The following is a 23,135-nucleotide window of genomic DNA, read 5'->3' as shown; positions in this document are numbered from 1 at the left end:
AGAAATAAAAGAGAGAGAATGTGAAGTGAAGAGTGAAAATGATTGAGTAAGAAAAGTGCATGATAAAGTGTATGATGTTTGTTTGAAAACAAACATCGTACGATGTACGATCAAACAAACAAACATCAAAACAAACATTTGCAAGAAAGAGAGAATAAAGCTAGCCCGGTCGTTGTAGTTTGAGCGAGACAGAAAGTAAGACCAGCAATCATGACACAGAGAGTGTAAGATGGTTCCAGGCACCACTTTAACGCTCCCAAGTTAGAATGGTAGTACTACCCCGAGCGGTTGCCGTCTGCAACCTACTCCCTAAAACACCTGTCTCACCAGATGGATGTTTTTGTCGGAGACACCATCTCTTTACTGGATGGCTAATTGGCTCCCTAAAGGAGCTCATCCGCCCAATAGCAGGTTTTGTTTTTAGTCCTGCAGGGGGTTACAGTCACCCTCCCCACTGGCGAACCAGTGATGGTCGTCGGTTTAGTCGCCGACGACCCGACAATGTGGCAGGTAGCAGTTACATGTTACCAGTGGCAGTCAAGAGACCTGACTGTCCTGACTGGTTTTGGTTTTGGATTTTGGATTGGGGATGATAAGAGGTGGTGGTGAATGGCTGTTTTGAATGCCTGGAGGGAAGAATGGGATTGAAGAGAGTGTGGGAGTTTATTTCAAAGGCGGGGAAAAAAAGAGGAATAAAAGAGTGAAGGTGAGCAGTGATGGCAGACCTTCAGCACCCTGCGGAAATATGGGGGGGAGGCACAGCACCCTCATAGACACTTTTTTTGCAGCACCCTTTTGCAGCACCCTCATAGACAGAGCAGGGGGGGGTGAGACCGGAGAGGAGATGGTAGAAGACAGAAAGACCACCGACCTGCCTGTGGTGAGAGAGTGAGAGGTCCAAAGACTCAGCATCACCGCAGGAGATACCAATGGTCCTAAATTCCTTGGTTTCCATAAGAAAACAGGAGGTATACGACTGTGCGTGGATCGTTGTGAACCCAATAAGGCGATCGTAATTGACAGTCATCCACTCCCACATATTGAGGAGGTATTCGCAGAACTTCGGGGAGCGAGAATGTTTTCCACTATTGTTCTTCAGAGTGCATACCATCAAGTGCCCTTGCATGAGGAAAGCAGAGACCTTACGGTTTTCATAACACACGAGAGACTTTTCCGTTTTTGCCGTGTTCCTTATAGTCTTGCTTCTGCTCCCAGTGCATTCCAGCGAGTGATGTCACAGATCTTAGCTGGCCAGGAGGGCGTCCAGTGTTCCCTAGATGACATAATTGTGAATGCTTTGTCTCATGAGAAACACGAGGAACGTCTTCAAGCTGCTTTGAACCATATTGATCAAGCAGGCTTAAAACTGCATTATGACAAATGTCATTCCAGGAAAGCTGAACTTTCTTTTCTGGGTCACGTGATCTCAGAAAAGGGAATGAGCCCAAACACTGAACATGTGGTGGCAGTAATACAAGCACCACCCCCAAAGGATGCATCTGCTTTGCATTATTTTCGGGGCTTGACTTCTTGGTACTCCAAATTCATTCCAAATTATGCAACAGTCGTGGAGCCACTTCATGCCTTACTGCGCAAGGATGCCGACTTCTCCTAGACCGAGGCTGTGCACACTCAATTTGAAAGGGTAAACAGATTGATTGCTAACAGCCCAGCACTTGCTTTGTTTAACCCTACTTTGACCACCATTGTGACCACAGACGCGTCTGATTATGGACTTGGAGCAGTGCTCACTCAACTTCATGAGGACTCTACAGAGGAAACACGAGCATTTGCCTCACAAATGCTTACAGAATGTGAACGCAAGTACTCTACGGTAGAGAAGGAAGCACTCATCTGCATCTCGGCAATTGAGAAATGGCATACTTACCTGTGGGGTCAGAAATTTATCCTGCGTACAGACCACAGTCCACTGACCACACAACTGTCTTCAAAAGGTCTTGGTCGAGCTGGAATGAGAATTGCACGTTGGTCTGTACGCTTGCCGTCGTTTAACTATGAAATTGTGCATAAACCTGGCCATCAAAATGTGACTGCAGACTGTTTATCATGGTGACCACTCCCCATGACAGAGCCTTACCATGGACCGGATGTAGAAATGGTGGCTTTCATGTCCAGTGACTGCGCTGCTGTACCTGTGCAACAATTCAAGGAAACTTTCCATAGATACCCTATTCTACAGAAGGTGTGAGGATATGTCTCCAAAGGATGGCCTTGCAATATGAAGGGCATTGGCCCAAATGTACTTCCCCACTTTCACATTCAGAATGAACTGGCTGTGCAGGAGGATTACTTGATTTAGGGCACTCACTGTGTGATAGAGCTGAGAGAACTTCAACCCAAGTTAATCCAGCTTGCCCATGATATGTGTCAAGGTATTGTAAGGACTAAACAAAGGCTGTGTGATCTCCACTGGTGGCCAGGGATGGACTCCCAAGTGGAGTTTGCCATCAAGTCATGCATTACATGCCAAATGCATGATAAAACAGCCATTACTCAAGTTCCACCTTTGCAACCAGTTCTGCTTCCAAATGCTGCTTGGGAAAATCTTGCCATCGATATAGTGGGACCACTTGATAACAGCCAAATAGACTGTTGCTATGCCATTACCTTAATTGATTACTTCAGCAAATGGCCAGAAGTAGCCTTCACATCCCAAGTAACATCTGCTACAGTTATCAAGTTCCTGATTGCAGTATTCAGTCATGAAGGAAATCCATGGGAACTTATCTCTGACAATGGATCTCGGTTTGTTTCAACTGAGTTTGAAACATTCCTGCATGAAAGAAACATCAAACACTGCCATAGTTCTATATATTACCCACAAGCCAACGGGGAAATAGAATGCTTCAACAGAGTGTTTAAGGACTGTTTAAATACTGCAAATCTCGAAGGGAAGCCCTGGAAATCATTCGTACCCGACTTCTTGCAAACGTATCGAGCTGCAAGACATGCAACAACTCATCGGACCCCTGCTGAACTTCTACATGGACGTACATGGCAAGTTGCACATTGGGGATCGTCAAATCAGTGTTCCTGCTGCAAGACTCGAGAATGTGAGACACTGTGCTCAACAGAAACAAGAGAAGTCTAAACGATGCACAGACAAGCATCGGGGAGAGAAACCTTCCACCTTCCAATGTGATTCTTTTGTGCGAGTTCGGAAACCTGCACTTCACCAGAAAGGGCAAAACAAGTCGACCCAACCCATCAAGATCGGCGAACAGAGAGGTCCTGCTACCTACAGACTCTCTGATGGGAAAGTGTGGAATGCAATTCATATAGCACCTGCAATTGAGACCTCAAATGGACTTTCTGCTGGAAGTAGGACAGGTTCTGAGGACCATCGGGCATATAGCTCTGTCCAACAAATGCCTCCACAAGTTTTTACCCCAGGTGTTCGTCGTGGGATGACATATCGTCGAACCCCTGAATGAACCAAGGACTTTGTCATGTATCATGCTTACAATTTTTTTGTTGTTGTTGGTGGGGGGGGGGGCTTCATCACCAGATATTTTTCATCAACATTCATGCAACTCCCAATACCACAAAAAGGGAGATGTGGTATTGGGAGTTACATGAATGTTGATGAATGCATGACAATTACATGCTCACTATGTTCTTTGTTTTTTTTCATTATTAGTTGTTATTTTCACGAAAAAAAGATGTCATCAGCCTGTCATCCTTCTGAAGTCTGCGAAATGAGCACCAGTATACTGGTAATTATCCCTGCATATCGAAGGCGACGAAAGGGTGGGCGTCAGGAAGGGCATCCAGCCATAACAACATTGCCACAAGAAAGGGTACCATGATTGGAGCCCGCAAAAAGCTGACCCCTGCTCATGGAAAAAGGCTTTAAAATGGTGTGATGATGATGGAGGAACCTTTTGCACAGTAAGAAATTCTATAATTGTTTTCAGTTTCATACACACATCTCACAGCCAGCCATTTTGAAAGTGTGATGTGATGTCATGTGATGGATCACAGTGCTGCTCAGCTTTAAATGGATGGGAGATACAAACCTTTCATTGTGATCTTGTGTACCTTTCCCATGATGCTTTTGTTACGAACTGAAAAATAAGAGGCATTACTTTTGTACCAAGCTTCGAATAATGGAACCCTCCCAGGTCTCAGTGTGTGTGTGTGTGTGTGTGTGTGTGTGTGTGTGTGTGTGTGTGTGTGTGTGTGTGTGTGTGTGTGTGTGTGTGTGTGTGTGTGTGTGTGTGTGTGTGTGTGTGTGTGTGTGTGTGTGTGTATCTACATATGGGGTTTCAGAATATGGAATGGAGTCCTCCAAGAGTGGGCTCAAAATATCCACCTCATTTCGGTAAGTGGTCCTGATTGCCATCAGGATTCCTCAGGATCAGGATGTGATTGCCTGGACCAAGCTGTGAAGTTTTCTGTTCTTAATGTTTTGTGCTGAGGGCTCTCTTAAGGATCGTCGCTGAGCCTCGGACAGCTTCCAACTGTAGTTATTTTGTCATGATATTCCCAGGGATTTTTTCACTTCATTCTTGAGGTCTTGGTATTTGGTTATTTTCTTGATTTCTGCATAATCACCTCGATTAGCAATGCCTTCTTCTCTTTCTTGTGCCCATGTATGATATCTGGTCACAATGCTTTGTTTTCGATATTCATGCTCCACGGGATTAATATATCGTACGTGATCGCAACTTCAATGTTTTCAGTGATTGCTTTTGGTTCATGTTCCCACAAATTTTCTGGAACTGAAATATCAAAGTTACAGATGTGCCAGCGGATTACTTTACAAACTCTGTTGTGCCATTGTCTGTACAGCTATTCTGACATGTTTTTTTGTCGGGGGTTCGGTCATTAAGCGTCACATGTCATTCTCTTTGCTTACGCCACCTCAACCCCTCACCTGTCTTTTTTTTTCTCATTCACGTGTTCGCTCCATTCATGCCCCCTCCCGGCAGTATCGTCCATTCACCCCTGAGGGTTTCCTCACTTTGTGGCCTTATTGACCTCTCACCAGGTGAGTTCAGTCGGCCCAGTGGCCAAATCTCACAAAGAGTTCTTCGGCCCACTCATCCCACACAATGGCATGAATCTTCGGCCGCAATGGCCCACAAAAATGCTTCGCCCCATATGGCCTACTCACAAGCAGCAGCAGGCAACAAGCCCTGCATTGGACAGCAGGTGACACAGCAATGGTGGCACGGTGATATCGATGGGAGCAAATGCAGTTTGGAGGTGTTCTTGAGGATGCAAATGGGTGTGATGACCTCAGACCAGGTGAGATGGAATATACCCTTAACCATCCTTGCCTGACTTGCTATGGCAGGACTTGTTTTGGTTAAGTTCTCTTTTTTTTTTCTTCCTTTCTCTTTTTTTTCTTTTCTTTTACAGACAGGATGGTGTGTTTCTTACTCAACGTAATCTTCGTGGGTGTGTGCTCATGACATACTGGTCACCTCTTTGGCACTTGGAGGGTGACCTAGCCTGGCCCTTGCCAACAAATTTTCCCATCAACACTACTCATACCAGGTGTCACACATGAATGGTGCGGAGGAGAGTTCATTGAACCTAACCATTTAATTTTAGCTCGAAACAATGAACCAAACCCTGCTATGGCGCGAATGATCCAAATGACCCATTTTTCCTGACCTGGCACACTGTTCCATTCTATTAAAACTGGGCAAGGCCCTTATTTATCTTTTTCCATTTAGTGGTGCCAGGCCTAACTCACTGGCTGGGGAGTGTGACTATACTAGGCCTCTTTGCCTGCTTCCAATGGGGGGTGGACACACAGCGACCTTGGGGCTCACCTGAGCATGATTCTGGCACTCCTAACTCTCTCTCGGGGTGGCTCTCTCTAACCCCCATACTGTGCTCTGTAGAACCCATACTGTGCTCTCCTGGCACAAAAACCTACCGTGCTCTCCTGGCACTGAACCTACTGTGCTCTCCTGGCACCTCTGACAGACTTCACCTGCCAAGAACCCCCAAAGCCCTGCTGCCCTATTTCCCAACTCACCAACTTCCAATGCCATGTCACACTACCAGCCATTATCCCCATACCTTGGCCTGCACCTATCCCTTGCAGTCCGCCTGCACAATGGAACAGCAGCCAGAATCCATGTCAAATCCTCTAAGTCCCCCTAACCTACACCAACTTGGTTAGGAGACTCCTACCGACAGGGTATGTTGTTCGCACTCACTCTCCTCATTTGCACAATCACGGCATTCACCCAAACACTTTAGTCATTCATTTCACAGTGCCACAAACCCATTCAACAACACCATCCAACACCTTTCACGTTTATGTGGAAACAAAAACACACCAGTCCCTCGGATCCCACTTGGTCATCAAATTTAACTGGTACACTTTTTCATCAAACCCCAACCAATTTGTCACTTCGTCCGTCGTCCGCTGGCCTCCTACACACTGCCCTAATCATTTATTTCCAACAATTTAAACAAGACATCAAAATGTCTTCACCAGCCCATGGAACCTCTGCATGTTTCCAACCAGGTATTTCAATCCTTCCTCAAACAAGCCACTGTTTGTCATCCACTTGTTTCAGGTGTGTTTATAGCTCTGCCTGTAATGTCTCCACCACTTTTTTTTAGTAATCACCCAAATCCACTCGTGCCACTTTTATCCCTTCTGTCAGTCTCAACTTGCAATCACTCTCGATATAATTTTCAATCAAAATTTATTTTCATCCCTATATGGCCTGCCTCTTTGGCTCATTGGAAGGGGAGTGAGGGAACTAATCCCTCATTACCCATTACATGATCCCACCTCCCTTCCGCCATGGCTCAAAGGGGTCACGTCTAAATTGGGGTTGTGGTTCACCCCCTCCTTTTCTCCAGAGTTCGTGGAAGTCAGGTAAACCCCAATCGGTGGAATGGCCTCCCCCTCTTCTCCATAACTCCCTGAAGACAGATAAACCCCACTCAGATAGCCAAACCCCTTGTGTGCTCAGAAAGGTTTGAAGACCAAGTGACACACACCAGTGCCACTTGCTACTCATCTGCGCTCTACCCCAAAATTCCTGTGAGGCTGATAGAGAAATTAAAATCCAATTTCTAAAGCCTGCTCCTGGATGCAGCACCTCTATCCTATGTCCTACGTCACCACTCATCCCACGCTCAGGACCCCCACACACAGCAGGATGCACACATTCCAAGGTTAGATGTTCACACTCCACACTGACCAACCGCCTCGCACTCCAGGGTTACATTCCCGAACGCCACGTGAGTACCCACACACGTTTCGGCCTTGGCAGCACATACAGGTACTGTCGTCTGGAGTGTGGGCTCACAGCATTCATTCACAGGCATTCCACACACACATTCAGGGGTCACGCATACGTGCACCCCATCGGACAGAGTCTCTTCATTAACATAAAATTCTATTTCTACCTTAAGCTCCTCATCTGCACCATGTATGCATGTGCCCACGTACCTGCTTCGTTCCAGAGTCACCTCTGTGCGGTCGCTTTTCTCCAGCAGGTTGCTCATCATTGATTCACCACACTCCTCTGGGGCTGTCAGCTCCACATGCTGGACCTGCTCAAAATGTGTTTCATTCGTCAACAACCCCGTATGCTCCCTCAATGTCTCCTTCACCAGGGTTTGCTCTAATTGTTGTTTCATCGGGCGAGTGATGTCAATCAAGTTCCGCACCACTAACATTACTCCCTTTGGTGATATCACACATCCCACATTATTGTGCTATTCTACTTCCTGGCTCCATTTCCTTTTCCATCCGAGTCGTTCTTCCTCTCAGAGCCTTTTTAGTTGTTTGTTATTTTTCCAGAGTTTTTCCATCTCCGTGTACTCCAACTTTGCTCTCTCCTTTAGTTGGTAAATTTCAAATTCGTTTTCTATCCCACTGTCTCTCTTGTTCTTCATTCTCCAATCTCGTCGTTTCTTTCAATTGGTTGATTTTCTTTTCCTCTTTCATTTGTTGTTCTTTCACTACTCTTTCTTGCATTTCATTCTTTAATCTTGTCGTTTCCTTAAATTGGTTGATTTCCTTTTCCTGTTTCATTCGTTGTTCTTTCACTATCTCCTCGTACTCCAACCTTGCTTTCTCCTTTAACTGTTCGATCTGCACAGTGTGGTTCCTTAATGTTTCATTCTCCGTTCTCTTTCTTTCCACTCTTAACATCCTCAGCTCATTTTGTAATTCCCTCCCTGCTTTGGTGTTTCTGTAACTCAAAAGTTTTTTCCCATAATTCCTCTCTCATCTCTACACCTCTTTTCAATGCTGCTCTCCTCATTTCGTCCAATTTCTTATTATATTCCTCTAGTTCTTCCAGGCGTTTCTCTTTTCTTTTTATCTCCTGTTCTCGGATTTCTCTAATCTGATTGCCTGCTCTTACCCTTCCCTTCAGTAGTTCCAAGTCCAAATCGTGTTCCCGTTTTTTCTTTTCCAGCATTGTTTTCCATTCTTCTTCCAAGTTCTCTCTATCCTGGGAGTTACTAATTTGCTCTTCCTCTATTCTTTTGTTCAGTTCGGTCTTCTCTTGTTCCACCCTATGGGTACTCCACTCTACTTTCCTCATTTCTCCCTGTAGTTCCTTGAACTGTCTTGACTTTTCCAACAATTCTTCCTTCCTTTGCTCCAGAGATTTCTCTCCTTTCTCTTATCTGATAACCCGATCTTACCTCTTCCTTCAGTTGTTTCAATTCTAAATAGTGTTCACATTTTTCCTTTTCAAGCTTTTTTCCCCATTCTTTTTCCAAGTTCTCCCTATTCTGGGAGTTACTAGTTTGCTCTTCCTCTATTCTTTTGTTCAGTTTGCTCTTCTCATATTCCAAATTATGGGTAAACAACACTACTTTATTCTTTTCTCCACATAGTTCGTCGACTCTGTTGGCTAAGTCCTCTTTCAGCCACCGAATTCGTTCCCGCACATCGGCCAATTGTTGAAGACCGGGCGTAGTGGCATGTGCCTGTAATCCGGCTACTCGGAGGCTTGGGTTGGAGGATCGCTTGAGGACGGGAGCCCTGCGCTGGGCCGCGCTATGAGAGGCAGACCGGAATCATGGCAAAACCCAATCCTTATCCCTGTGTCGTAAGAGGTGACCAGGGTTGCGTCAGGAAGGGCATCCGACGTAAAAAACTATGCCAAATCAGTATGCGGATCATAACGGATGATCCGCTGTGGCGACCCCTAACGGGAGCAGCCGAAAGGCGAACAACAACATCGGCCAATTGTTGCAACCCACCGTACACATCCTTTTTCTGAAGCTCGTCTGCGTGCCGTTGTGCATCGTCCAATTCAATTTGTACCTCCTTTGTATAATTCTCTCAATGCCTCACCTGTTCCAAGGCATCCCCCAATCGTATCTGAAGCTTGCCAATGTTCGCGCAGTCATCCTGCCTCGCCTGCCATGGCGCAAGCCGTGACTACGTGGTTTTAACCAGTGGCTGGGAGCCTCCGCCTCGTGTTGTGCCATTTGTTGCGCTATTAATAGCCCACTCCCGCTTCGTTTCGCGCCGAGATGGAGCCACGCCGCCATTTTGTGACTCCATTTTTCTTTATAATTTCCAAGTTTTAAACCCGATCCACTCAAAATAAAATCAAAGCAAATTTGGACCGTTTTTTTTTTTTCGCGCCTCTCGTAACCAATGTTCAGGGTGCAAAATGCACCACAGGTCCAAATATCCCACTTCTGACACCAGTGTTGTGGATTCAGGGGTGGGGGGATTCGCATCCGACTCTTGATAGCCAAATGTTACAGATTAGGCGCCACCCTCACCACCGCCGTCTCCGGGGTTTATAATGCCGGCTGGCTCGGCACAGGCCTCAGGTCACGCGTCTTCAATCATGATACCAACGTACCCCTGGACCTTACCAGTTGGGGAAATAGACCCCAGTTACAGACTGGTTTTGTCAGATGCCGATTGTTTTCTGCCAGTCTGTAACCATTTTGGTTTTATATACCAATCGAGCCAATTGTTTCTCAGTGCGGCACGAATTGACTCAAAGCGGCAACTTCATACAAATCAGCCACATTTCTTGGGGAACATTGGGGAACCCAACACAAGCAAAGTATTCACGACAATGTTATTATCAATCTATAACCTGTTCTTAACTAGGGAACTATGGATTACGGGTTTCGAGGGGGACCTCAATGAGATATACCTTAAACAACATGCAGACAAGACATAAACAGCATGCAGACAAGACAGAGTACTTGGTGATGTTTCCTGGACGAGAGGAAAGTGTCAAAAGCACGAATGTCGCTCATAACAAGCCGATGCCCATGGATTCGAGCCCCAAGCTCGAGCATGCCACGTGGCAAAAATGGCGCTCGTCCTCCTTTGTCGCACCGCCCACACACGCGGCCTCCGCACGTTCAGACCCCACGAGGTCGACTGCACTAGACCATCAGGTCGATGATGGGTTTCAGCTGGTTTCTCACAAGGTCCAGTATACAAGTCCAGGCCTGGCCTGTTCACCAGGCCTCCTTCACAACGCAGATCACAGACAGACACAACCGTCCCGTACACAGCAGATAACGACTCCCACCAGTCATCTCTCATCCAGCTGAGGGCAGACAGACCTTATGTAGTCCTTTCCTTGCCTTTCCTTTGGCCCTGGCTCGCTTCTCCCGGCCACAGAAGGCGGACCCGGCGTGCCCAGGTTCAGTTTCTCTCTCTGCAGAATCACCACTGGCTTTTCTTCTTTCTGCTCGCCTCGAAGCCCAACTGCTCAACTCCGTCCTCTCAGTTTCTTACCACCTTATATTTTCGGGGCACACCCCTTTATGAAGCCGACAAACTCCTCCCCTTAGTTTCACTTCCTTCTCTAGGCTACTCCGTCTCAGCCGACTGGGCAGGGCCTCGTCCGGAGAAAGGAAGGAAGGAAGAAGAAGCTCTCGGTACACCACCACCGCACGAACAATAAACAGCCTCTTGCATCTCCCGACAGATGTAATGTCCATTTTACCGAACAGCCTAGCGAAACATGCATTTAATGGGGGATCTGAGCTAATCCTATATTTAGTAGCATACTAAGGGCCATTTCCACAACATTACAAACAGATTGTTGGTTCACAAATCGAAACGAGAAAGAACAATTAGAGATTGCAGATCTTCGCAATGACTTGTTTTGTATGGTGTATTTTGTGTGGTGTGCAGACGATGCATTGATGACGTAGGTTTATGTTCATACAGCAGATAAACAGACCTTTTTGGTTTTATTGTATAGAATCACCTGCAATTGCAGGGATTTTATAGACGTACTCTTGTTTCAATCATACATCCTCAATAAATACTCACTTTCCAATAGTGAGTACTTTAAGATGTACATTGTGTTTTGGTTGCATTAGGGGGGGGGAGATATCACCTCAGAGCAGATAAGAATGTATGGAGACAAATGGTCTATGTATGGGTAGTTAGCCATTGTGATGGAATAAGTAGGGAAACGTTAGCTTAAGAATTGTTTCATTTGAATGTGCACCATACAAGGGGTGGTGCATGATAATAGTTAGGGATTATGGTTTTGGAAATTGTGTGTATAACCTCGATGTCAATCTCAACCGGGGTGCCAGGAGACTTTGCGAGAGAAATTGGGGTGGAGCTTGGATCGCCTGAAGAGCGAGGGGAGGAGCGTTTGTTGCCTCCCAAAGGATAGAGCTTGGATCACCTGGGGGAGGGGGGGGGGAGTTTTTGGTTGCCCTGGGAGAAGAGGGTGGAGGTGACAATGGTGGGGGAGGGGGGATCATGAGAGTCTGAGAGGTTCGTGGAGTGTGAGGAGAATAGATTCTGAGGAGAGGAGGTCATCCTGTTTGTCTGCCTTCGTGCAGATACTCCTCATTGTCCTGCTCATCATCACTCCTCATCACCTGCTCATGGCTGTCCTGCACCCATTTTTTTATCCACTACCACCAGAGCTGAGTCCCCCCGGGTTTGTCCCTTTCCCATCTGTGACTGAGTCTGGAGTGTGGTGCCTTGATTTCCTTTATTCTCAGTTTTTAAATTATTTATTAAATGCATTCCCTTCCATCCCCAACCTTCTGTCGTATTCCTTTTGTTGGATCAATTTTCCCTTGGTTGTTTTGGTTAAGGGAAATTAACCTGTTGGTTTTACAAGAGCTAAGGTTTTCATGTCTCCTTCACGACCCTCACGCACGTTGTCCATCATTCATTTGGAACGTCTCCACAGGAGTTAAGCCGCTCGGAAAATTGCAGGATTTTACCCTCCCGCCATGACAAGCTCGACGTTAGTTGAGCCGTTGACACTACAATATGTTCGAGAAAAAACTCACATTCCAATAGTACCTCTTGTATGGAAAAAAAACATGTTCATAATAGCACGTACTTTACAGACATACTCACATTCTTAAGAGCACGTACTTTATAGACATATACTGGCATTGTAATAGTCCGTACTGTTGCTGACTTTGGGTTTGAGGCTCGCCATGAGGGGAAGCACTCAGGTTCCTCTCGAACAACTGGTTTTGAGGCCATGCAGCACAAATAGCTCGGCACACCGGCAGGTTGCTGGACAACCACGAATGCCTGTTGATACGGCCAATCCTGCAGGGTCACACTACCTAGTGTGATACCTTACATGTGGACGGCGGTCTCAAGAGGGGTCACGTGCCCTCGGTGCATACTTGCGTTAAACTTATTGTACCAGGTGCAGCCGAGCAGAGCTGCTAAGTATGCACCGGCTAATAAAACAAATTATTGTGGCAGAACTTCCTGGTTAAGCTAATGTGCGGACCATGATGGTCCAATGAAGGGAAAGAAGAAAGGCTGGGTTCATTTATAACACAAGCAATTTATTACAAGCGAGGGGGAGGAAAGGTCACGTGGCACAGTAAAGAGTTTATTCACATGTATGAACAGCAGGGGAAAGAAAGGATTTATGGGTGCAGCAAAATAAATGCATTCATTGTTTACAAAAGAAAGACACAAAGCAGAGATAACCCAATGTATCGAACTTCTTCAATCTTAACTTATGTTACACATCACAAGCACCGGCAGACATACACCCAAGAAAATTAGAGATAGCCTAGAAAGAAGAGAAGCAGTTGAGGTGTAAGCGACCTTGTTGTACCTGGTACAGTTGAGGGACCTGCACAACCCAATCGCTTAGGAGGGGAGAAGAGGGAAGAAAACTGGGGTGTCTATGGTGCGTGAGTGGGAGGTGCAAAATGTGATGTAATGTAATGCAAGAGGGAGTGTTAAGAGGTGCACATCATTGAGCTCTTTCAGTGATGCACCCACAGTGGAAGAGACAACAGATGGGAGAGAAAGATGTATGAGAGATAGCTTAACGGGGCATGTAAGAGAATCTGCAAATTTATTATTCACGCTGACTGTGGAATGCCATGGGGGTCGAGCACCGATGACCCTGTGATGACCTGGCAACTATACAGCGCTGTCTGCTTGGCACTTCCTCATGCTGCCCTCTCAAGTTGGCTCTCGTATGGCAAAACGACGACGCTCGGCTCAGAAAAGACCCTGATTTGCTCTGTTTATAGAACCCGGGGTGAAGAAAGGGCCAAAGAGTGGATCAAGAGGCTCTGTAGGTGTTTCTGCACATCCCCATTGGTGCGTAGATGCCACCCCGGGAAGAGTAGCCCTGCCACGCCAGACTCTGGAGCTGAAAATGGCCTTAGTCGCTGTCAAGCTCTGGTACACAATGAAGCTCCATAATTTGTATGGGGCACGGGTTTTCGGGAGCGCTTTCCTGCCACGACCGTGCACTGGACTCCACCCGAATGCTGTTAGTTAGCAGAACTCCAGAGTTATCCAGACGTCACTGAATGAATCCCAGCGCACACTCTTGCTTCAAGCTACATGCCGAAGTATTCCGATTCGCAGGCACCCGCTATGTCCTCCATTCCCTGGCATCCCCAATGACTATTGTGAGTGTCCACGGACCTGATGACAGTTGCGGCTGTTATAGTGAGGTGGGGAAGCATTGTGACATCTGTGTTAAGGTTGTTGAAGCATTGCAAGTGGTTGAGGAAATTGTGGTGAAGAGGTTGAAGTGGTTGGTAGTGGCTGCAGTGTTTGTGCTGAAGAGGTTGGGCATAGGTTGTTGTGGGGATTTTTAGAAGGTGTTGTAATGATTGTGGTGAGCATTGTGGCCTCATGCAGAGTGTGGTAAGTGTCTGAGGTGAGGCGTCCATTGGTTCATGGCACACTGTTTGAATGGGGAAACGGTATGCGGGTTGAACGGGGATGCTGCAGTCACCTTTCATTCTCTGGCCCATGGTGGTGTTCGCGTGTGAAATAAAGTGAATAGAAAAAAATTAAAATAGGGGATTGAAGACCGAACTAAAAGCCCACTGCAATGCATTTTGTTCCCATTTACCCAATAGATATAATGTAAGGGCTAACTAAATGAATACTAACGAGATAACTGTCTCGGGATCGCTGTATGTTGGTTGCTATTGCCTTGGGGGAGTGCCGGCTTCGCAGAAAAGCAATAGTACTTTATAGATGTGCTCACATTGTAATGGAACATACTTTGTGGACGTACTCACATTATACTGTAATTGTATGTACTTTATCGACGTACTCACATTATTATTATACATACTTTATAGAAGTACTCGGTTGAAGAAAATAACTTGCAATACTGGTATAACAGTGGATGTCCAGTTGGAGACTGGCTTTTGGAAGCCAACTTAGATGTGTGGTTTGCCCAAGATCAGGGCTGATAATGAGGACCAAAGGTTTGAGTGCCTGAACTTCTTCAAGAGGATTGTTAAGGAAGTAGATGGGAGGCCTCGTCAGATGGTCTTTTCGGAGGGACAGAGTGAAAGTATGAGATTTGTCGGGATTGAAATACATATTCCAAGTGTTTGACCATCTCAGGATTATATTAAGGTCTGGAGAGGGAGAGGCTACTGCCTGCTTATATGAAGGATGGGGATGTTATAGCAGAGAATGGGTATCAGGAAATAATTGAGTCATGTCCAATTAATGCATTGAGTAGAGTATCACATCAATGTCATCTTTTTAAAATAAAATAAAAAACCCATGCTTATGCCACTGCAATCCTTTATTTTTAGCTCACTTGGAACGTAGGTCAGGTGAGCTTATGGGATTTTAGCTCTTCACCGAAACTGCTGATGGGGTTGTAACCAAACTTGGCTAAACTTATCTTTGGTGTGGTAGAACTCAGGTTTGTTCATGGCATCCTCTTCCTCCACCTATAAGTAGGTCATTGTTAGTTTGAAAGGCCCCAAAAGTACAGTTCTTGAATTTCGATGTAGTTTGGCTGCCATTTCGGATTACAGGAAAACCTTCAACAATCTCCTTATCTGAAACCGCTTAACAGATCAATGGGAAACTTTAAATTTGTGATCAACTACCCAAGAGAAATATAGTTTGATAACAATGATGTCATCAGTCATGTGGTATGACAACCATATTGGATCATAAGAAAACCTTTATAAACCGCCTTCTCTGAAACCACTTTTCACCGATCAATGTGAAACTATACACATGTGGTGAACTACATGTAGGAAATACAATTTGCTAGCAATGACATCATTGGTCACATGGTCTGGCAGCCATATTGTATCAAAGGAAAACTTTTAAAATTCATCTTTTCTGAAACCACTTAAGCAATCAATGAGAAACTTAAAATATATGATCAACTATCGATGCGAACATTTGATTAAAATAAGCTGATCCAAAACACAATATGGCCACCAGTGATGTTATAATACAGAAAGTTGGCAATATCTCGAAAAATATGAATGATAGAAACCTTACAGTTGTACATTATCAAATAGGGCTGATTTTGACACAAAATTATGTGACATCATCATATCAGAAGTGGGCAATATCTCAAAAACTAAAGATCAGACAGCAGGGAGTTGCACTATTATGAACATCATGTCAATTCTAACTGACCTAAGACATGTATTCCAAATCCAGCTCTTATTTTTACCCTGATCCATCCATCACTGCACATTTTGGCAACCAGCCAGTTGAGCCACAGGACCATTGATCCTCTATTTAGCTCACCTGAAACATCGTTCCAGGGAGCTTATGGGATGGCACGTCATCCGTCCATCAATCCATCCGTCTGTCCACAAATACTTGCAACTTCTCCTCTGAAACTACACGTACGATTTTGGTGAAACTTTACCACAACGTTGATCACTTTACATGTAAGAAAGTTTGTTCATGGCATTAAAAAGAAAAAATAATCGGGCCCTATGGGACTCTACAGGGGTTGCCCCCCAAAATAGGCATTTGTCTTCTTCTCAGAAACTACACATGCAATTCTGCTTAAAATTGACAACAACCTTCATCACCCGTAATATACCAAAATTTGTTCAGGGCATTAAAACAAAAAAAACAAAAAAACAACGAGGTCTGAGGGGGAAACGGAGGGAGTTTATGGAGGGTTGCCTCCCCACCCCCCACCCCAAAGAGGAATTTGCTTTCTTCTCAGAAACGACACACACAATTTCGATGAAAGTTGACAATAACCTTCATCACCCATGAAGTACCAAAGTTTGTTTTTGACATTAGAAAAATATGGGTCCAAGGGAATTTTTGGGGGAGAGGTTGCCCCCCAAAATATGTATTTGCTTTCTTTTCCAAAACTATGCACACACAAAATTTCGATGAAACTTCACCACAGCCTTCATCACCCATGATGTACCAAAGTTTGTTCACGGCATTAAAAAAAGTTGGGGTCTAAGGGTGTTTCTGGGATTGGGGGGGGGATTGCCCCCCAAAATATGCATTGGCTTTCTTCAGAGAAACGACACACAATTTTGATGAAACTTGAGCACAACCTTTATCACCTGTGATGTACCAAAGTTTGTTCACGGCATTAAAAAAAAATCCATAGGTATTTACTTCTACGTGATATATTTTGTGGGTCATACATGCCTACCAGGGCTTCCCTGGTTATCTTATCCTCCTGCTACCAGGTAAGCGCCCAGGGGTATTGCCCCTATATTTTGAATTTATCACATTATCATTAAAAGTCCCCTGACATGCAAAATAAACTTGGTATTTATAAATTAACTTGACCTTTCTAGTGAAGAAATCACCCATGTTTTTTTTAATCAAAAATGGGATAATTAGAACAATATTTCGATCATTTATTGTGCTTTTCATAACTTGCTATGCCCCGCCCCTAAAAAAAGTTGACTTCAGCGAATCGCAGCATGACGTCACATACAGAAACTCGCACAGAGTGGATTGACTCGAGATCTCTAGAGTCTAGACCAGCGTTTCTCAACCTTTTTACCCTTGTGGAACCCTTGAAATAGTTTTCATGTCTCAGGCAACCCCATGCATAAAAATTATTATATACCATTATTAATATCTAGCTCTTTTATATTTTTATCGTAGTTCACGTGGTAAATATAACTAGCTGAAGCCCCGTCACAGACAGATTCCGTTCATTCAACCACCCTCACCAGCTCACCCACACTCGAGGGACATGGACTGGACAGGGCGTGCTTGCCCCCGCCTACTCATCCCCCGCCACTGCCCCATTCCCCCCACCTTCAATTTGCTTAACCTGGCCCCGCCTCTTCACTCCCCGACTCCGTCTCTTGATTCCCCGCCCCTCTTGCCCCTGGGCCCCCGCCCCCTGTCCACCCCCTCGCACTCAACCCTGCCTAATTCACCCCACCCCCCCCCCACTCATCCCCCGCCCAATTTCCCCCGTTTCCCGCTTTCAATTTGCTTACCCCTGCCCAAAAATTTGCTTACCTTGCCCCCCGCCTCTTCACTTCTCGCCCCCATCTCAACGAAAAGTGTTTATTCTGCTTCAGAGTTGAAGGCTGACTATTGCCACGATGTGCGATGCACTCTTACAGGTACGAAGTTTCTTTCAGTCCAGGTCACAGTACTGAGAAAAACGTGACACGACCGCGAGGAGGAGCACAAAATTGGTCCTTCAGTATTGATATATAGAAGATACAATGTTTCTTGTTACATTTTTTGTGTCAAATTCACATTCTGAGGTAGTCAGCATGTTCAGAAGAGGGATTTACATTGCAGACGCTATTTTCGAGGAGTGGAATTACACCTCTCAGCGGTAACGGTCTGTCGACGGCAGACGTAATGACGTCACCGAATGACCGATGATGTCATGACGTCCTGACTCTCAGTGGTGAAGTCACATGTCGCCATGCAAACGAATGTAAAACGAAAAGTGTTTATTCTGCTTCAGAGTTGAAAGTTGACTATTGCCACGATGTGCGATGCACTCTTACAGGTACGAAGTCTTTTTCAGTCCAGGTCACAATACCGAGAAAAACGTGACGCGACCACAAGGAGGAGCACAAAATTGGCCCTTCAGTATTAATATATAGATAAATTTTTTTCGGATACCTGGTTTAAGGAAAAAATGACCCCCTTTTTGTCAAATTTATTGGCAATGAAAAAAAACATACTGCTCGTTTATGAGACCTCACACCGAGGTTTTAATTCACAAAAAAATTAATCTTTTTTAAATCAAAAAAAATAAACACACCTCATGTAACTTGATAAACAAAACTTAAACAAATAAAGCTGAAGCAATAAAGGTAAACAGAAGAACTAACCTAGATATAGATAGAGAGAGACCGCACGAGGAAGAACAGACAAGATAGATGGACACCGTGCATGCGTCCCGTACTTGAGTCAGTCACTCAATGATACACGAATCCGCCACATACAGGACGTCCACTAACCAGTGAGGGCGGTTTCACACTGGCGCCATATCGACATCGTTAAATACATTCCCTATGGTTGTTATCATTGTAAATAATATAAGAGGTTGAAGCCTCTATTATAATAACCAAGGAGTTTCCAACAATATGCCGTACGTGTATAGTAAATTTACGAACATTAAATCAAACAAAAACAACTCAACAATACATTAGCCTACTTATTACTGTTTCTCGCGGAACCCCTAGCGACCTCTTGTGGAACTCTAAGGTTCCGGGAACCCCGGGTGAGAAATATTGGTCTAGACTAGTCCGATAAATCCGTCGTCCGTCCGAGTAGGCTGATAAATCTGTCCTCCGTCCGGCTCGGCCGATAAATCCGGCTAGGGTTCCGGGTTTGGAGTGACGAGAGGTCTCCTCTGGGGCTCCCTGCTGACGTTCTCAAAGTTAAGTTTCCGGTTGTTATTTGTCCCGTTTTAACTGTTAAATTTTCTCACCTACATGTTACTGTGTGTTCCTAGTTCGGTTTTGTTTCAAAAATCGTGCTATTTTGTGAGTATTTTTGTCGACGTTCTTACCTGGTGTTTGAGGCCTAGGCCTTGGCATCGGCTTGAGGCCTACCGGTTCCACTCGGTGTTCGATATTTTTTTGTTTGTTTGTTTTTTCTCCCCATTACCTTCAATTTCTATCCTCCCCATTACCTTCAATTTTCATCCTCCCCACTTTCCAAAAATCCCCCATTCTCCCAACTAATCTCTTTCTTATCTCAAAAAAAACCCAACAACAACAACATGCTCACCTTCTCCAGATTCTGCTTCTTCTTCTTCCTCGATTTTTTTCGACACTTCCATGACCTAATCTGTTGAATTCTCTCAAATATTAATATGAACAACAAAAACGATCTTATGCTTCATTTTCCTCTCTCACACATATGGTACTCTTTACTGTTTCATAATGCACTACTCTTCTGCTATTTTAATAGACTGCTCTCATTTCGACCTCTCCTTCATTCCTTGCCTAAAAAATCCAACAATCACAGCGCTTCTTCTCTCCATTCTCTGAATTCGCCTTCATTGCATCCATCAAGAATTGTGTTAAATCGCATCTCTGACGTAAAACTTTTAAAAACCACAGTTTGCCATGGATGTTCGCTTTCCATCAACCATTCTTTTTTTCCAACTTCAGTGCCAACTCACCCCCCTCACCCCTCACTCTCACTCTCAAAGCAACTATCCCACTCTTCTCCCTCCAAGCCTCCCTCTCACCTCTCTCAAAAATTCCCCCTTCACCTTTCTCCCACCTTTCATCCCCCTCACTCATCCTTCTCAAAGTTGCCCCCCCTCTCATCCACCAAGCTGCCTCGCTCCACTGCCCTCTCACCTCCATCTCTTCACTCCACCTCCTCAAATCCTCAACTGCCTTCTTCCTTTTCTCTTGTACCCCCTCTCCCCCAGCACCACAGAGCCTTTTCTCCTCCTCATTCAGCCCCCTCCCCTCGCTATTCTGCAATACTCCACACTCTTTCAACAACCCTCCTTACCTCCCCCCCTTGTCCCTTGTCCTACCCTCCCCCTCCCCCTCCACCTCCTGCACCCAAAGCCTCCTCCCCTACCTCTTCATTAAAAGTGTGGACCTCAAATATCCGGGGCCTTTGCTCAAACCTTTCACATCTTTCGATACAGGTTGCCACTGACAAACCAGACATTATCTGCCTAACAGAAACTTTCCTCTCCCAAGACGTGTCTGACTCCCAAGTATCTCTCCCCTGTTACTCCCTCTTACTGTATGACAGACCTGAGCCTAGTCCTAGTGGAGGTGTTGCTCTCTTCATCAAAGACTATTCCTCACTCTCCATGCACTGCTCTCACTCCCCCACACCCCCAGGAATACCTCTGGCTTCGGCTTCCCCTCCCCTCCCACCTCATGTTTATATGTGTACTGTACCATCCACTGAACAGTGATAACTCCATCTACACCTCACTATCTGAAAACATGGACCATCTTCTATCTTCTCATCCAAACTCTGTCTTCCTCTTATGAGGTGACTTCAATTGTCATCACGCCAGTTGGCTAGGTGTGGGTAGCTCTCTCACCTGCCATGGCACCTCAGCAAAAGCGTTCTGCGACTCATTGGGACTGACTCAATCAGTCAACTTCCTGACCCGGATCTCAACCAATGCTACTCCATCTCTTCTGGATCTGATTTTGACAAATTTCCCTGACAATATCTGCTGCTCTTCCTTCGCTCCAATTGGTTCTTCTCACCACGTCCTTGTCAAAGTGGACATCTCTCTGGCTGTTTTCAGAGAACCACCTCACCGCCGTCAAGTCTGGCATTTCACTGAAGCCGACTGGCAGGGTCTCCAAGCAGCCATCAAACTTACAGACTTGTCTCCTATCACTATTTTCTCAAACATCAACTCATCCTGGGAATTCTTTCAAAGAAACTTGCCCTCCCTCATGCACAGATTTATCCCCTCTCATGTTCAGTTGTCCTACCCTTCCTCCCGCCCTTGGTTTACTGAAGCTTGTGGCGAGGCAGTTGTCCTGAAACAACTTGCCTTTGCCTCATGGAAAGCAAACCCAACTGAGGGCAATCTCAGTTCCTTCCACAAAGCTCGGAACAAGTGTGTGTCTACCCTCAGGAGAGCCAGAAACAACCATCCGTCCAATCTCAAGAATGAACTCTCAAACCTCTCTCCCTCCTCAAAATGCTGGTGGCATCTAATCAAATCTGTTTCTCGTGTATGTTCCCCCTCCATCCCTCCCTTACCTCAAATGGCCGCACTGCTGATACCACACGTGATAAAGCTGAATGTCTAAACTCGGTGTTTTCAGCTAAATCTTGTGTCCAAAACCCATCATTTTCTCTACCCACTTTACCCAGTCGCACCCAACTGTCCCTGGACTCTGTGTCCTTTTCTCCTGACAAGGTGGAGAGCTTGATTTCAAACCTCGAGTCAGATTCTGCAACCGGTCCAGACGGCATCAGCCCACGTGTCCTCAAAGCCTGCTCTGATGCTCTTGCTCACCCTCTCTCTGTTCTATTCACCCTCTCATTTGCCCAAGGTCATCTGCCATCTGCTTGGAAATCTGCTAACATTACTGCCCTGCATAAAAAAGGTGCAAAAACAGATCCCTGTAACTACAGACCAATCAGCCTTCTCCCAATCATCAGCAAGGTTATGGAATCCATCATCGCTTCAGACATGAAAGCCTTCCTCTTCTCCAATGGCTTGATTTCCAATCATCAATTTGGTTTCAGACCAGGTCACTCTACCCTGGATATGCTGCTTCTGCTCTCCCATCAATGGATGGAGGTCCTCAATGCCAGACAGGAAATCCGAGCCGTATTCCTGGACATATCACGTGCTTTTGACACAGTCTGGCACCCTGCACTACTCACCAAACTCTCTTCCCATGGTATTCAAGGCCATCTCCACTCATGGCTCGCAGACTTCCTCTCCTGTCGCAGTCAACGTGTGGCCCTAAATGGAGTTCTTTCATCCCCTCTTCCTGTGCAGGCTGGAGTTCCTCAAGGTAGCCTTCTGGGTCCTGTTCTTTTTCTGGTTTTCATCAATGATCTCTCCGACTCTCTGGAAAATCCTCTATTTCTCTTTGCCGACGTCTCCACCCTCTGCCGTACCATCTGTCATCCCTCAGATCGGCAAGCAGCAGCTTCTTCGCTCACTGCAGATCTGGATAAAATCACAAACTTGTCCAACACGTGGAACATGTCTTTCAATCCAGACAAATCTCACACTCTCACTATGTCTCTTCGAAAGGACCGTTTAGAAAAACCCCCATCCACTTTCTCAACAATCCTCTGGAAGAAGTCTTTTCTTTCAAGCTTCTAGGTCTCACTATCTGCCATGACCTTTCCTGGGAAATTCACATTTCCAACCTCACCTCAAAAGCCAGTCGCCGACTGGGAATCCTCCGTCGTGCAAAGTCCTTCCTCGGCCCTCTTGAGCTCTGACCACTTACAAAGCTTTTGTCCGTAGCCTGATGGAGTACTGCTCTCCCCTCTGAGCTGGTGCTCCTGCCTCCCACCTTTCTCGGCTCCACGCTGTCGAAACCAGGGCATTTAAGATCATCGGCTTCTCCCGCAATGAAGCTGAGTCTTTGGGCCTCTCACTCAATCACCGCAGGTTGGTCAGTGGTCTTTCTGTCTTCTACCGACTCCTCTCCATCCTTGCCACCCCCCCTGCTCTCTCTGCGATTTGTCCCCACCACATTTCCACAGGGCGCTCAAGGTCCGCCAACAACCCCCTTCTGGTAAAACTACCAAAATCACGAATCACTGCTCATCTTCACTCTTTCATTCCTCTTTTTTCCCGCCTTTGGAATAAACTTCCTCACTCTATTCTTTCCCTTTCTTCCCTCCAGGCTTTCAAAACAGCTGTTCACCACCACCTCTTATCTTCCCCCATCCAAATCCTCGATCTTTTCTGCCCCCGATAATCCACCCAAGCCCA

The 23,135-nt window shown here is 45.7% G+C and overlaps 1 protein-coding gene across 7 annotated transcripts in view; it reads left to right on the top strand.

The window, feature by feature from the left end:
• LOC147026217 (protein ABHD1-like) overlaps positions 1 to 23,135 on the top strand; it is a 67,582-nt gene that overhangs the window by 7,620 nt on the left and 36,827 nt on the right. Inside the window, exon 2 of one of the 7 annotated variants that reach the window (XM_085881397.1) lies at positions 3,662 to 3,737. The exons of the other annotated variants lie outside the window; for them this stretch is intronic. Coding sequence (XP_085737523.1) covers positions 3,684 to 3,737 — 54 coding nt within the window. The 5' untranslated portion in view covers positions 3,662 to 3,683. The remainder of the gene's footprint in view (positions 1 to 3,661; positions 3,738 to 23,135) is intronic. 7 annotated transcript variants of the gene reach the window in all.

This window comes from Eptatretus burgeri, chromosome 5, assembly GCF_056783735.1.
Source record: "Eptatretus burgeri isolate ZD-2024b chromosome 5, Ebu_testis_v1, whole genome shotgun sequence".
NCBI classification, from domain to species: domain Eukaryota; kingdom Metazoa; phylum Chordata; class Myxini; order Myxiniformes; family Myxinidae; genus Eptatretus; species Eptatretus burgeri.
Note: the sequence above shows the minus strand (reverse complement) of the source record. Positions and strands in the feature narration are given on the sequence as shown.